This window comes from Vigna unguiculata, chromosome 1 (assembly GCF_037176805.1).
Source record: "Vigna unguiculata cultivar grain cowpea cultivar isolate G323 ecotype 2 chromosome 1, ASM3717680v1, whole genome shotgun sequence".
Lineage (NCBI taxonomy): Eukaryota > Viridiplantae > Streptophyta > Magnoliopsida > Fabales > Fabaceae > Vigna > Vigna unguiculata.
In genome coordinates, this window is record NC_140792.1 from 13,426,312 (window position 1) to 13,443,120 (window position 16,809).

The following is a 16,809-nucleotide window of genomic DNA, read 5'->3' on the forward strand; positions in this document are numbered from 1 at the left end:
TCTTTCTTGTACTGTTTTTTTGTTTTGATTTTTTTCTGTCTTTGTACGAAGAATGGTTTGGATGAAAGTGTGTGAAAAAATGGGTGCAGAGGATGGTTGATGATGGCTTAAAAATGTTAGAGAAGATGAAAGTGTTTGTACGTAAATCTCTCCAAAAATTCTCTCTCCTTTTAAAATAAAAGTTCACTAATTTAATAAAAAACTGTCCGCGCGCGGTTGTGAATTACGTGAGCGGTAGTTGAAACCGTGAGAGAAGTTGAAATCATAAGAAAAAACTGTTTTTGTGTTTTTTTAATTTTTTTAATTTTTAATTTAATTAATAAAAAAAACGAAAAGTAATTAATACTAAATAATTTTTTAACTTTTTAACTTTTTTAATTTTTTTAAATTTTTTATTAAATCTGATTTTTATTTTAATTAAAGAAAATAAAATATAATTATTAATAAATAATATTTTTTTAACTAAAAAAAAACTTTATTTTACTTAACTTAAAAATTAAAAACATAAATTAAAAAACATTTTTTTAATCCTTTTTATTATAAACAATTTTTTAAACAATTTTTTTTATTCTTTAGTTAACACTTATTTTTTGTTGTTTTTTTTTAAAAAAAAATTTTACTCACTTGGACAAAATTGAGTGTTGACAGCTATCTGTCGCAACCTAAATCTCGACGGGACGACGAACTAAAAATAAATTATTTGGAAAAAGAGATTAGAAGTCGCCACCATAGTTTATTCTAGAAAACTATGGAAAATCATAAAAATAACATAAAGTCCGCAAAAACCAAATTTAGGGTTCGAGAGTCGGTTACGCGTAGGGAAGGTATTAGCACCCTATAGCGCCCGCCCAAAGGCGGTACCTTTAATTAAATTTGCAAAAAAGATGTGTTTATTTTAAATATTTATTTTTCCCAAAAGTAAGAACATAAATTGAACAAATATATTTTTGAGTGAAAAGGACCCGACAAGGATTAACCTTGGTCCTACGTATTCTCATTAAAAATGAGAAATTAAGGCTACGTAGTTCTTTATAAAATTATTTGAAAATGATTTGGAAAACCTTTTGATTGTTGGGAAGTGATCCTGACAAGGACTTGTCCTGCTCCTACGCATCTCCATTCACAATAGAGAATCAAGGATCACGTAGTTCTTGATAAAAATTGATTAGAATATTTAATTTTTAAAGCTGTCTTTTGACATTTTTGAAAATGAGTGTCATGCGACGCGTGCGGCCGGATTGACACCAAAATCATTTTTTATATATTGTATTTTTTCGAAGTGTCGTGTGACGCGAGCAGTCAATTAGACACCAAAATATTTTTATAATTTTTATTTAAATAGAAGTATCGTGCGACGCGAGCGGTCGATTAGATACCAAAACTATTTTTATAATTTTTATTTAAAAAGAAGTGTCGTGCGATGCGAATGGTCAATTAGACATCAAACACCTCGTTATAACTTATTTATTGATAAGAAAGAGAGTGTCATGTGATGCGAACGGTCAATTAGACACCAAAAACATTTTTAATATTTTTGCATTTTAAAAGAAAGTGTCGTACGACACGAGCGGTCGATTAGACACCAAAATAATTTTTATATTTTTATATTTTTAAAAGAAGTGTACTGTGCGGCGAACGATCAATTAGACACCAAAAGCAATTTTTAATATTTTTGCATTTTAAAAGAAAGTTTCGTACGACGCGAGCGATCGATTAGACACCAAAACAAAGAATAAAGAAAATAATTTTAAATTTTTATTTATTCTTATTTTTGAAAATTATTTTAATTTTTATTTCGATTTAAAATATTTTTATTATTTTTTGAAAATGACGTGATTGAAATGTGAAATTTACTTAAAAAACGCGGAAACGTGATACATAAAGAAAAATGCGGGGTGCATAAAGTAAACGCAGGGTGCATAAAGTAAACGCGGGGTGCATTAAAGTAAAACGCGGGGTGCATAAAGTAAAGTAAACCATTATATCTAAGAAGAAAATAAAGGAAATAGGTGTGTGCTTAGTGAAAACACATGTACGTAAAGTAAACTAAAACTTAATGAAAGGGGTGTGGGGTTATTACATTGGGGAGTGCATGAAGCAAATAAATAAACAAAATCCAATATTAAAAGCAAGGGTGCATAAACTGAAATCTGGAGGTACGTGAAGAAACAACTTAAATATGCTAACCTTAATTAAAACAGAGGTGGTGCGTGAATGAATTATAGTGGTGCATGAAGTAAAAACGTAAATCTGCTAACTTTAATAAAAGAAGAGGGGGTGCGTGAATGAACTATGGTGGTGCCTGAAGTAAAAACTTAAACCTGCTAACTTTAATAAAAGAAGAGGGGGTGCGTGAATGAACTATGGTGATACAAGAAGAAAAAACTTAAACAAACCCTAAAGCCATATATAAAAAACGCAACTCTTACTTCGTCTCCTACCTCTCGCGGCCACCACCCAAACACCATGACCGTCCCTGTTCGAGACCCACAAGCGGACCACCACCGGCGGTGAAAGGCCAACAACGGCGGCAACCCCTAATGCCATCAAATGACGTTACCAACTCCAACACCTTCTCACATCGCATCACCCCAGAATCCAACACTGGTTCAACCGTGGCTCGCTATCTCTCTTGCCGTGACCACCACAGCAACGTCGGTGACCACCGCAAACCAACACTTACTAAAGCCGACACCAACATTACACTTCACAGAATGACAATGTTCACCGCTGAATTTTATTTTCCAGTGACAAATCCACTCCTTTCTACTTCTTTCTATTTCATTATTTAATTGATAAGCATTGTAAAAAAAAGAACAGAGAAGTATTTTTGTGATATGAAACTGTTTCAATTATTTTTACCGACATATAATCAATCAATCAAAAGCCTCAACTCAGAACATCATACAACAGTCAAAAGGTTTGAAGATAGAAAATGCGTACCTCTTACAATTCTGCCTTTGATTCCAAAAATTGTTGGTTTACCAATTGGTTCTCTTTTGTTGCAATTCTGAATTCAATGATTTCAATAAAAAAGTTGCATAGCCATGGTGCCAAAAATATGCAGAGAATATTTTTATGATGAAATTAACGTGTGTGTGTGGTAACCCCCTAGTTCTTGTGTTAACTTCATTAGCAGATGGGGTGGGCAGCAGTTGGAAGAAGTTGGGATAGAAGAAAAAAACTGTTCCCTCCAATCCACAATTTTAATTTTTAATTTTTAATTTCTGAATTTATTAATTAATAAAAAACGAAAATATATTTTTTAATTATATATATATATATATATATATATATATATATAAACAAAAAGATTATTTTACTTAACGTTTAAAAACATAAATTTAAAATCTTTTATTATTTAACTTTTATTTATTATTATTTTATTAACAATTTATTATTTTTTATCTTCTTTTTTTTATGTAACACTTATTTTTGAATATATATATATATATATATATATATATATATTATTTTATTTTATTTTTATTTTTATTATTGTTATTTTATTTTATATATTTTTTATTTTTAAAACAACATTATTTGCCCGGACGAAATTTGGTGTTGACAGCTGCCCCTCTTTTCTTATATCTTACTAGATGATACGAAAAATTAGTCATTTTCGTATCATCAAAGTAAAATATAAGAAAAGACAGAAACACTAATTTCATCTGGGCTCTAAAAAGAAATCACATCAATGTAAAACATTTAAGAAAAACAATGACCATTCCATCGAAAAGGGTCTTGATATGAAAGATCGATGACCAGTGCATTTGCAGAGGGCCTCGATATGAAAACATATGAAAATCAATGACCATTCCATCGAAGAGGGTCTTGATATGAAAGATCGATGACCATTGCATTTGCCGAGGGCCTCGATATGAAAGATCGATGACCAGTACCTTTGTAGAGGGCCTCGATATGAAAACATATGAAAATCAATGACCATTCCATCGAAGAGGGTCTTGATATGAAAGATCGATGACCATTGCATTTGCATAGGGCCTCGATATGAAAGATCGATGACCAGTACCTTTGTAGAGGGCCTCGATATGAAAACATATGAAAATCAATGACCATTCCATCGAAGAGGGTCTTGATATGAAAGATCGATGACCATTGCATTTGCAGAGGGCCTCGATATGAAAGATCGATGACCAGTACCTTTGTAGAGGTCCTCGATATGAAAACATATGAAAATCAATGACGATTCATCGAAGAGGGTCTTGATATGAAAGATTGATGACCATTGCATTTGCAGAGCGCCTCAATATGAAAGATCGATGACCAGTACCTTTGTAGAGGGCCTCGATATATATATATATATATATATATATATATATATATATATATATATATATATATATAAAGTAATTTGAAAGCATGATATCCTAGTTTAGAAAATATGAATGCATGTTATGCATGAATCACCTAGAACCTTTGTCTGTTCATTTTTCTTTTCTTTTCATCCCCAGTCATTCATTTTTCCTTCATTTTTTCATTTCATTCCTTATTTTTCTCTCTCTTTTTTTCCTCATTTTATCATTTCTTTAAGAAGACACATGTCTTTATAATTATTTGGTTTTGTAGCCATCAAATTCAATGCATGCTCATAATTTGTGTTTCACATTATCACCTCACACTCTATATCAGAATCACGAGGAATTAGGCAAATCTTTGCGCGGAATGAGAGCACCGTATACCTTACATTCTCTTTCTTGATGCACAATACATCTCATGTATGTTTGAACCCATGGATAGGTGTTACACAACTGATGCAATCTTGTGTCAGCAACGTGTTTCAAAAACTTGTACCGAAAAAGGATTGCCTCACTTTAAAACTTTTGACTAAATTTAAGAACTGACTGAGCTTTTTGCTCTTTTTCTTTTCTCTCTTTCCTTTTTTCAATATGTGTCATCAACCAAATTTTTTTGTTTCTAAGTTATTCCCATGAACAAAATCTGACAGACATTTTTCAATCAGTGTGGACTTTAACTAGTTTGTAACGTGGCCCGGGCTTAAGGGTGTTGAAAGAAATAGATATTAAAGGCCCAAATAAAATATTGGTGGCTTTTACATTTTGTAATAAAGATCGTTTTGCAAGATTATCGCTTCGGCTATCATCTAGGGTCTTGAACTTTTAAAGTTCTCATCATTCTTAACTTTTCCTTCTCAAGTTCTTTTTTCGCCATTACTTTATGACTTTCTTTGGATTTTCAACTTTTGGCTTTTTCCATTGAAATACTTTTTTCACTTTATTGAGTCCCTTTAATAGCCTTGCAATTCTTGACATGTTGATGATCCTTATTCAAGGGTATTTTGGGAAACAAATTATTATTTTTTGGCTCCAAGAGGGTACAATGGAAACATATTTTTAAATCATTTTTTGGATAAGAAAAAGATGGCCACATATCATTTTAAATCTTGACTGCCCTATCCTCTTCAAAGAGTTAACTGAGTGACAAAAACAAATGGCATCAGACACATATCACTGTTTATTTTTGTTTGCGTGTATAACTCTCTTTTTCTTCTCCCTCTCTCTCTCTCTCTCTCTTTCTTTTCACTTTTTTTTAACTCAGAACAGCCTTTTTAGTCAAACAGGGCTATCAAAAATGTGCCCCAGCATACTATTTATATTCTCTTTTCTTTTGGAAAATCCTTTATCTTAGGGAAATCTTCATGAATTGGGGAATTCAAACAACATGAGTGTAAAAATGCTTCAAAATAGGAAGTATTTGATCCGCCACCCTCAAAGCCACAAAACATAGACAAACCATACCTCCTCACTTTGATTAACTCTCTCTTCACTTTCTTTCACCTCTTCTAGCGATGCACTGTATTTGCAACTGCATAGTCAAACAATTTTGACTTGTGATCTTCTTTATTTATTTTGCTCACTTCCATGACACCCTTCAAGAACCATTTTGGGCTATACTGAATGACTTGTACTTCGTGATTTAAACCCATGGTATTTTATTTAAAAAAGCTCAGTGTGATGACAAAAGACACTTACAAAAGAACGTAAAACAAAATTACAAAGAAATGACAATCCAGTCTTGACTACAATAAAGCATAATACAATGAACCATAAGAACAATATCAATATTTCCCAATTATTATCAGATCATTATGCATAGAACTTCTTTACTACATCTGAGTTGACAGGTAGAGATAACTCGTCCCCATCCATTTTTGTGAGAACTAGCACACCACCTGAAAATGCCTTCTTCACTACATATGGCCCTTCATAATTTGGAGTCCATTTCCCTTTGTGGTCTTTTTGTATAGGCAAAATCTTTTTCAAGACTAGATCACCTTCATGAAACTCTCTTGGACGAACCTTTTTATCAAATGCCCTTTTCTCCATGACAAGCTGCTGTTAACCTTTTTTCTTCAATTAAGTTAAGTTGGTCAAATCTAGCCTGTACCCATTCTGCTTCTTCTAACTGAGTTTCCATTAACACCCTCAGAGATAGGATTTCTACTTCAAAAGGAAGGACTGCTTCCATCCCATATACCAAAGAGAAAGGTGTTGCACCAGTTGAGGTCCATACCGATGTACGATATCCGTGTAGGGCAAAGGGAAGCATTTCATGCCAATCTTTATATGTAATCACCATTTTCTACAAGATCTTCTTTATATTCTTATTAGCAGCTTCAACAGCCCCATTCATTTTCGGGCGATAAGGAGACGAATTGTGATGTTGAATTTTGAATTCTTCACATAGCTCTTTCATCATTTGATTATCTAGATTAGTTGCATTATCAGTGATAATTTTATCAAGCAACCCATATCGACATATCAACTCCTTTTTTATAAACTTTACTACCACCTTTCTAGTCACATTGGCGTAAGAAGTTGCTTCCACCCTTTTGGTAAAATAGTCAATTGCAACCAGAATGAAACGATGTCCATTTGACGCCTTCGGCTCTATCTATTCCCCACATCGCAAATGGCCATGGTGCAGATAGAACATTTAAGGTTGTAGGAGCTATATTAATATTATCTGCATAGGTCTGACATTTTTCACATTTTTTCACATGCATGTAACAATCATTCTCCATAGTCAACCAAAAATAACCTGCCACCAAAATCTTCTTAGCCATAGAGTGCCCATTCATATGCCAAAAGCTCCTTCATGAATTTCTTTTAATATCAACCCTGCTTCTCTTGCATCGACGCATCTGAGGAGTACCATGTCATGATTTCTTTTATACAAGACATCCCCATTCAGAATAAAACTTGAAGCTAACCTTCTCAAGGTTCTTTTATCATTCTCAGAAGTTGTTTCAGGATATTCTCGGCTTTTGAGGTAGCGCTTTATATCAAAATACCAAGGCTTACCATCTGATTCTTCTTCCACTAAATAACAGTATGTTGGTTGTTCATAACTCCTCATCTCGATCATTGGCATTTCCTCATCTTGACTAATTTCAAACATTGATGATAAGGTGGCCAAAGCATCAACTAATTGGTTATCCTCTCGTGGAATGTGATAGAACTCAATGGAATTGAAATGTTTCATCAATCCTCTAATATATGATTGGTAAGGGATTAACTTTTGGTCTCTAGTCTCCCATTACCCTTTTAACTGATGAACCACCAATGCCGAGTCACCATACACCTCCAACACCTTCACCTTCGACTCGATAGCTGCCAAAATACCCATGGCGCATGCTTCATATTCTGCAACATTGTTGGTACAACTAAAGCACAATCTTGTTGTCATCGGAATGTAATGATTCTCTGGCGAGATGAGCACTGCCCCTATTCCATGTCCAAATAGGGCAAGAATGTCCTCATCTGGGAATTCAGGTTGCATAGACTGATAATCTTCAATGGGCTATTGAGCCAGATATTCTGCTAAAGCGCTTCCCTTTACGGCTTTTTGAGTCACATAGACTATATCGTATTCTGATAACAACATTTGCCATCGAGCCAATCTACCAGTGAGAGCAGGCTTTTCAAAAATATACTTAATCGGATCCATCTTAGATATCAGCCAAGTAGTGTGACTCAACATATATTGACGTAAACGATGTGCTGCCCATGTTAATGCACAACAAGTTCGTTCCAACATAGAATATCTTTGTTCACAACCTGAAAATCTTTTACTCAAATAATAAATGGCATGCTCTTTCTTCCTTGTCTCATCATGTTGCCCTAAAACACAACCCATCGATTCATCCAACAAAGTTAAATATAAAATGAGGGGCCTCCCTGATACCGGCGGACGCAATACGGGAGGATCCTGCAAATACTGTTTGATTCTATCGAAGGCTGCCTGGCAGTCTTCATTCCATTCCACAACTTGATTCTTACGCAACAATCTAAATATTGGCTCACAGGTGGAGGTTAATTGGGAGATGAATCTAGCAACGTAGTTCTGTCTGCCTAAAAACCCTCGAACTTCTTTTTCAGTATTAGGAGCTGACATCTCCATTATTGCTCGTACCTTATCTGGGTCAACCTCAATACCTTTTTCACTGACAATAAAACCCAATAACTTTCCTGACTTTACACCAAAGGTACATTTAGCCGGATTCAATCTGAGTTTAAACTTTCTTAACCTCTCAAACAATTTTCTCAAATTAACGATGTGATCATTTTCTGATTCAGATTTAGCAATCATATCATCCACATAAACCTCGATTTCTCTATGCATTATATCATGAAAAAGAGTCACCATCGCTCTTTGATAAGTTGCCCCAGCATTTTTAAGTCCAAATGGCATTACTTTGTAACAAAATGTTCCCCAAAGCGTTATAAATGTTGTTTTCTCCATATCTTTCGGTGCCATCTTAATCTGATTATACCCGGAGAATCCATCCATGAAAAAGAACAAGGAAAATCTAGCAGTGTTATCCACCAAGATGGCAATATGTGGCAATGGGAAATTATCCTTAGGGCTAGCTCGATTCAAATCCCTATAATCAACACACAGTCGGACTTTACCATCTTTTTTCGGCACAGGGACAATATTAGCCACCCATTGAGGATATTTTGCTATAGCCAAAAACCCTGCATCAAATTGCTTCTTCACTTCTTCTTTAATCTTTAGTGACATTTCAGGTTTCATTCGTCTTAACTTTTGTTTAACTGGGGGACATTCTTCTTTAAGTGGAAGTTGATGTTGCACTATATCGGTATCCAACCCAGGCATATCCTGGTATGACCAATCAAACACATCTCTGAACTCTTTCAACAAATCACATAATTTTCCTCGTACCTCCTTGCTCATGTTGTTACCAATTTTAACCTCTTTTCTCTCATTTTCATCCCCTAGATTAAGTATTTCAATGATCTCTTGATAGGGTTTTATTTCTCGGTCTTCTTGTTTCACTAACCTTAACAACTCAGAACAAGGTTCCCAATCGTCTTCATGATCATCATCCATATTATCGATAAGGTGCTAAAAATTAGGAATATTGACATCATTATTTTCAAAACATTCATTGTCATATCTGCATTATTTGGATTTATAAAAGAAAATAAATAGAAAAATAAAGTATATAGTGAAAGAAAACATAATTGAACATCACATTAACTGAAAACAAAAAATAGAACCAGTCCATAAAGACATCATAGAATGTTTTGGGGAAAAACAAAATAAAAATAACAAGCATTACATTTGATTGAACTTAAACACCACGGGGTAAATTCACGGTCTTCCAATTATCGATCTGCATGTTGGGAGGACAAGGTTGCACCAAACTGGAACTTCCTTCCCCAGATTCATCTTCAATAACTACAACTTGATTAGCATTGATCTATCCAGCACTACGAAAGCTCTTCTTTAAGTCACGGATGGATATCTTTCCTACCCTTGGCTCACGACCCTGCAAGCGAGCTAAGCTTCGTTCTTTCTTTTCCTCCATTAATCTTCTTTTGTCCTCCTTAGTAGGCCTGTACCCCAGGCCGTATCTGTTCTTGTTCTCAACAATTTTTAGTGGAAATATTAGTCCCTGTCCAACTTTGCCTAGGCCTTTCCCATATTCATAACCTTCTCTCAACATAACCCTTGCCATCATCAAAGAGGCACATGACAAATATGGCTTTATCTGAAATGGTTCAACATATGTATTCCCCACAATTTCCAAAGCTTGAAAAGTCGTCTCAAGAGCCTCCTCTGTTGTTTCAATATATCGAGCAGATGAAGGACCACTCACCAGAAAATCTTCCTCTCCTGAAACTGTTACCATCTTATCCCCCATTACATATTTCAACTTTTGATGCAAAGTGGAAGGCCCAGCAGAATGAATCCAAGGTCTACCAAGTAAACAACTGTATGCCGGTAAGATATCCATTACTTGAAAAGTTATTTGAAATACACACGGACCAACTTGAACTGGCAACTCTACTTCTCCCATCACCTCTCTTTTGCTACCATCAAAAGCTCTCACAATCATAGTACTTGGCTTCATAGGGAATTTATCACGTGATAACTTCTCCAGCGTCACCTTAGGCATCACATTTAGGGAAGAACCATTATCAATCAACACAGGAGCTATGACATGGTCGAGACATTTAACAGATACATGAAGAGCTTTATTGTGTCCTCTTCCTTCAACTGGTATCTCATCATCCGAAAAAGTAAGTAAATCATTAATGGTAATATTATTAACAATCCCTTCAAATTTATCCAACAAAATATTTTGTTCAACATGAGCCCCACTCAGTATTTTCATTAGCAACTTTCGGTGAGTTGTCGAATGCATGAGCAGTTCCAAAAGCGAAATACGAGCTGGCATACGATTCAACTGCTCCACCACCTTGTATTCGCTCTGTTGTATGAATTTCAAAAATTCACCGGCCTCTTCATCTGATATTTCTTTTTGTTTATCTTTTTTGCATTCTTCTTCATCTTGTATCGTCTTTTCTCTTAATATCTCTTTTGCTTTTTCAATTCCATCATTTACTTTACTTTTATGGCATGCTTCCTTCCTTAGATCTGGTGGTGTAAAGAAACGGCCACTCCTTGTTATCCCACCAAGACCTGATATATTTTCAACAATTGGACCTTCATGCACAGAAGTGTTTTCAACTTGTTGTCCCTCACCTAATTCATGTACTCCATACTTCCATGGAACAGCTCTATCACTTTCATAAGGAAAATAGGAGGGCGTTTTTATCACTATGGATTGCCTTCCTTGTTCCATGAAAGAAGGGGCAGGTCTAGTGAAATGAATCACTAAAGGTTCTGGCGTGGTTAAATTGGATTGTTCATCAGTTTGGGCCAATACATCCTAATCCTTCTTTCCATGAAAAACTTGCAGGAAATGCTTATCAACTAGATTTTGCAACTCTAGCTTGAACTCCACGGAATCATTAATAGAATGTTTGGCACCCGGATGGAATGCACATGCATTACTCAAATCATATTCACCTTTTACTAGCCCCCTTTCTAATAGTGCTTCAAGAATGAATTTCATAGAGCTCCGAATTTCACTCACTTTTCTTACCAACCTTTTCTCCCTGACCTCAATAGCATTTGTTGAAGTCTTCTCATGCCCCGACAAAGGGTTATTTTCAATATTGGGTTTATCTTCTTTGAATGTCAACCACCCTGCATCAATCAAAGATTGTACCTTATATTTTAGAGGAAAACACCTTTCTGTCGAATGCCCCTTTACCCCTCCATGTTGTGGCTTCATTGGGCAAATTGCAACAAAAGATTTACGAAGAAGCATCGGTAACAACTCTGTGTATGTCATAGGAATAGGAGTAAAATGAATAAACTTCCTCTCCCTTCTTGTATTAGTACTTTGACCTGGGTTCTCACTATCACTAGCAGTCGCTTTCTGAGGTTGCAACTGATTGTTTGAAACAGGCTGTATTTGGTAATTAACAAGTGCACGGTTATCCCATGCGGATGCGGCATGAACTTCAACTTCTTTTTTCTTACTTTGATTGAAACCTGGTTTTTCGGTATTTGCAGCCGCGAGCGGGCCATATGCAATTTTACCATTTTTTATCCCAGTCTCAATCCTTTCACCAATGATGATGATGTCCGCAAAATTAGAAGATATATTCCAATTCCCAATCATATGCTCATAAAATGGCGACTGTAATGTATTCACAAATATTGTAACCATCTCCTTATCATATAGTGGTGGCTCAACCTGGGCAGCAATCTCTGTCCAACGCTGGGCATACTCTTTGAAAGTTTCATTTTTCTTCATTGTCATATTTTGCAATTGTATTCTGTCTGGTGTTGTATCCATGTTAAATTTATATTGCTTTATGAAAGCATAAGCTAGATCCACCCAAGAATGAATATGAGTTGGCTCAAGATGCATGTACCAATTCAACACTGCCCCAGCTAGGCTATCTTGGAAAAAGTGGATAAACAATTTCTCATCATGAGTATGACCAGCCATCTTTCGACAGTACATTGTTATATGGCTTTTTGGACACGTAGTCCCCCTACATTTCTCGAACTCAGGCACTTTGAACTTAGGGGGTATCACCACGTCAGGGACCAAAGATAAGCCTACAGCATCACCGAATTCATAACTTTTATTCCCTTCAATAGCCCATAGTCTTTCCTCCAATATCTCTAACTTTCCCTTGTTATTCTCAGTCGATGAAATCTCTTGAGCTAGTGTTTTTTCTTGTAAACCCACACCTACAGTCGAAACATGTGGTGGAATCGATACATTAGGATCTGTGTAGGTTGTGATTCCAACCACATTCTCTCCTGGGCGTACCTGGTTCCTAAAATCAGCCATCCCAGTTGAAACTTGGAACTGCTCATTAGGTGATGAAACAGGTATGCTTGTATTACCTCCAGAAAACGGATTCTTAACTTGCTCTACATACTCTCCCATTGGAGGTGTGTAACCCGGGGGTAAGCCATAAGGTGGAAAAGCTTGAGATGATGTCCCTTGACTCACTAGATGATGTGATGGGTAAACCGGAGGTCCACTTGATACGTGAGGATGAAAGCCTGGAGGGTAGGAAGTACCACCGTCAACTGCTGAACTTTCTCCTGAACTCTTCAGAGTCCTCAATGCCTCCAAGATCTGACCCATTTGATCCTTTAGTTGGCTGATTTCACCCTTCACTTGGCTAATTTCTTCTTTCACTTCCTCGTGTGCATTTTCCCAATCCTCCATTGTTTTGGAATTTGCCCGAGTTCTATAAGGGTGTCTCGAAAACTTTGCCGTATTCACTTACTGTCACTCTTCTGTTTAATTTCAAATGAAATGAGAAGTGCGAAAAAGGAAAAGAAAAGACAAAATGCAAATGCAAACATTCTAGCTAGAAATTATAAAGCTGTGTGAATAATACTGCGAGTAATAATGGAAATTAACGCGGAATAAAGTAGTCGATTCAAACAAAAATCCACAATGTTCAGAAGTTCATAACAATGAAAAAGAAAGAAAGCATAAACATCAACTGCGAGCTCTAGCCACTATATTCTTCATTTCCCCTACTAGCTCTCTACAGTAACCGAGGAAATCTTCGATTGCTTTTGGTGGATTGAATATAGGCATTGCAATCTCAGCATCAGTTAACATCCTGGGTACATCTTCAATTGCTCCGTTAGCTATAGCTGCTAACTTTGAAAAACATCCTCTCCAATACTCTACAGTTCCTTTTAACTCAGCACATTCAGTTATCAATCTCTGATTTCCTCCTCCGACTCTGCCCGATACCAACTCTCCTCAGCCACTTTTGCTTCATAAGCCGATACTGTATCCTTCATCTGTCTCTCAAACTCTTTGTTCTTGTACTGTATGTCATTTTCTAACTCTGCTTTATACCACTGCTCTTCTTCTAGCTTTGCATCATAAGCTGCTGTCATTTTTTCTGTCTGTTGCTCCATCTCCTTAATCCTAACCTGTGCATTTCGCAACTTGTTTAATGCCTCCCTTTTGTCTCTCGCCAATTCTTCACATAATGCAATTTTCTCACGTTCAGACAATACCACTGCTTTCTTCTCTTTGCCTCTCAAAGCTAGCTCTTTATTAGCTGCCTCGAGATCTTGTTGTACTCTAAAGTGATGGTTTCTTTCCTCTCTCTGCTTCTTTATTAATACATCACAAGTTCTGATCCTGGCTTCATTGTCATGTTTTAGATCTATATATTCATGGTGAGCTTTCTGAAGATCATTAACAAGCTTAACATTTTTCTACTTCATCTTTTCTATTTCTTCCTTAAGGGTTTTGACTTCCTCACTCTCCATATCTTGTTGTTCTGGCATGAAGGCAACTGGTTTGAACGGTAGCTTCACCACTTTAACCCTATCCATTACCCATTGCTGATAAGACGTCTTCTCATTTACTACCCATGGCCTAGAGTCTTTTTCTGCACGCACCACACTGCCCCAAGCACTTCTAATTCGCCAGAGTAAATCATTAGAGGTCCCTTCTCCATAGCAATTCCACACTACAACTAAAGATTCTGGATTTGGTGCACCCCGTATAGGATATCCAAATTGTCTTTGTGCTAATACCGGATTATAATTAACACAATATTTGGTTCCTATTAGAGGTACATTTGGGTACTCCCCATAGTGTATGATATGTGATCTCTGCTGCCAGGATACCTCTCGTTTGATCATTCCATTATGTAACTTAGCAAAAAAACACGCCCATTCTTGCGCTCCTTTAGCTGTTGGCTTGTAATTTGGACTAATATGAGAAGTAAACCATTTATATAATACTGGCAAGCAACATGACAACTTCTTCTTCTTAGATTCATAACACATATTCAAATTTCCATAAACATCAGCAAAAATTGCTGTGACTGGGTTTTTTGCATTGATCTTATATGCTATGAAAACATTGATGGCTGAGAGATCAACAAAGTTATTGATGCTTGGAAAAATCATGACGCCATAAAGAACGAGCGCCAGTACATCCATGAAGGTTTCCCCCATGTCTTTATCAGCCAATTGACGTAGATGTCCCTCTAGAAACCCTTGAGGAATGCCTTTGATGGTTCCCTTTGTAATCATTTTGCTTTCTAACTCTGCAGGGTGTATCTTCAAGATTCCTACTAGTGTTGAAACAGATGTATTTTGCGTTGCATGCTTGTAAGGAATCTTGCCTTTTAATGGTAGATCTAGAATATCCCCAAATTCCTCCACTGTCGGCACTAATTGAAAATCCTTGAAGGTGAAGCATTGGAGCAGCGGATCATAGTATTGGACCAAAGCAGTAACGGCTGGAACCTGAGTATCAATCTCTAGAAGATTCAGTAAATTCCCATATTTCCTTCGAAAATTGTTCCTCTGGATAGTCTTCATCTTCCCCACTAACTCTCGAAGATAAGTCAAGTTTCCTTCCTTTGCTCTAATTGACTGCTTCTTTTTTAGTGACTCTGAACCAAAATGCTCTCCAACTCCATATTCCCTATTAATTTCCATTTCTTCTCTAAGAAAATGACACAGCTTTATAATTTTCTACCTAGAATGGATACAATGAAAATGTAAAAGAAAAAAAGAAAAAAAAATTACAGACTACATGATGCTATGAATAATTTACATAACTTATTACAACCCAAAGAAAAGAACACAAACCAAGAAATAAAAATAAAATAAAATAAAATAAAATAAACAGAGAAGGAATTATAGGAATACACATCTCTCTTTCGTGCCTTATAGGGTTCAAGCGTATCATAGGATTAAGGTATGTATATGTGCTCACCAGGATAGTCTCCAATGTCTTAAGGATAAAATGTCACTAGAGTTATGGCCCACTTCACGACATTTCTCACAACAGTTGGTAAACAACACGATGTGAGAGTATCAAATGAAGCAAACAGACTCTAGCTAGGGTTCTCACAATGACCACTTGGGAAGTACATCCACTGTGGCACTGCTACACAATCCCCTTCTAATTCTAAGCTACTCAGACCCGGGTATAGGGCCGCGCTCATGTCATGTACAAAATATAAGGTGAGTGTGTGCTGGGAGAGAAAACACGCAAACCTAAACCCCCACCTGCAAAAGAGATCCATACAAAAACATATTTTCTACCCTAAGGTTCAATATCCACAAATATGTCATACACCAACAGGAATATATACATAAATTGAGAAAGGGAAAAACAAAACATCTAAATTTAACACATCGCTTTCGCATATTCGATTAAATAGGCCTGACTCTCTACGATCCCTAGTGAAGTCGCCATCTGTCGCAACCTAAATCACGACGGGACGACGAACTAAAAATAAATTATTTGGAAAAAGAGATTAGAAGTCGCCACCATAGTTTATTCTGGAAAACTATGGAAAATCATAAAAATAACATAAAGTCCGCGAAAACCAAATTTAGGGTTCGGGAGTCGGTTACGCATAGGGAAGGTATTAGCACCCTACAGCGCCTGCCCAAAGGCGGTACCTTTAATTAAATTTGCAAAAAAGATGTGTTTATTTTAAATATTTATTTTTCCCAAAAGTAAGAACATAAATTGAACAAATATATTTTTGAGTGAAAAGGACTCGACAAGGATTAACCTTGGTCCTACGTATTCTCATTAAAAATGAGAAATCAAGGCTACGTAGTTCTTTATAAAATTATTTGAAAATGATTTGGAAAACCTTTTGATTGTTGGGAAGGGATCCTGACAAGGACTTGTCCTGCTCCTACGTATCTCTATTCACAATAGAGAATCAAGGATCACGTAGTTCTTGATAAAACTTAATTAGAATATTTAATTTTTAAAGCTGTCTTTTGACATTTTTGAAAATGAGTGTCATGCGACGTGTGCTGCCGGATTGACACCAAAATCATTTTTTATATATTGTATTTTTTTGAAGTGTCGTGTGACGCGAGCAGTCAATTAGACACCAAAAT

The 16,809-nt window shown here is 36.0% G+C and overlaps 2 protein-coding genes across 2 annotated transcripts; both read right to left on the bottom strand.

Annotated features, from left to right (window-relative positions):
• Window positions 1–9,772: 9,772 nt before the first annotated feature.
• Window positions 9,773–11,161, bottom strand: LOC146888722 (uncharacterized). Its single transcript, XM_085665952.1, has one exon. It carries the CDS (start codon window positions 11,159–11,161, stop codon window positions 9,773–9,775), a length of 1,389 nt encoding a protein of 462 aa, XP_085522078.1.
• Window positions 11,162–11,248: 87 nt separating this feature from the next.
• LOC114188446 (uncharacterized) lies at window positions 11,249–13,120 on the bottom strand. The gene has a single exon (XM_085665958.1). It carries the CDS (start codon window positions 13,118–13,120, stop codon window positions 11,249–11,251), a length of 1,872 nt encoding a protein of 623 aa, XP_085522084.1.
• Window positions 13,121–16,809: the final 3,689 nt, after the last annotated feature.

What these genes read in the sequence shown, in the direction of transcription:
- LOC146888722 (XM_085665952.1), bottom strand. Translation starts at nt 11,161, where the DNA reads ATGGAACAAGGAAGGCAATCCATAGTGATAAAAACGCCCTCCTATTTT.
- LOC114188446 (XM_085665958.1), bottom strand. Translation starts at nt 13,120, where the DNA reads ATGGAGGATTGGGAAAATGCACACGAGGAAGTGAAAGAAGAAATTAGC.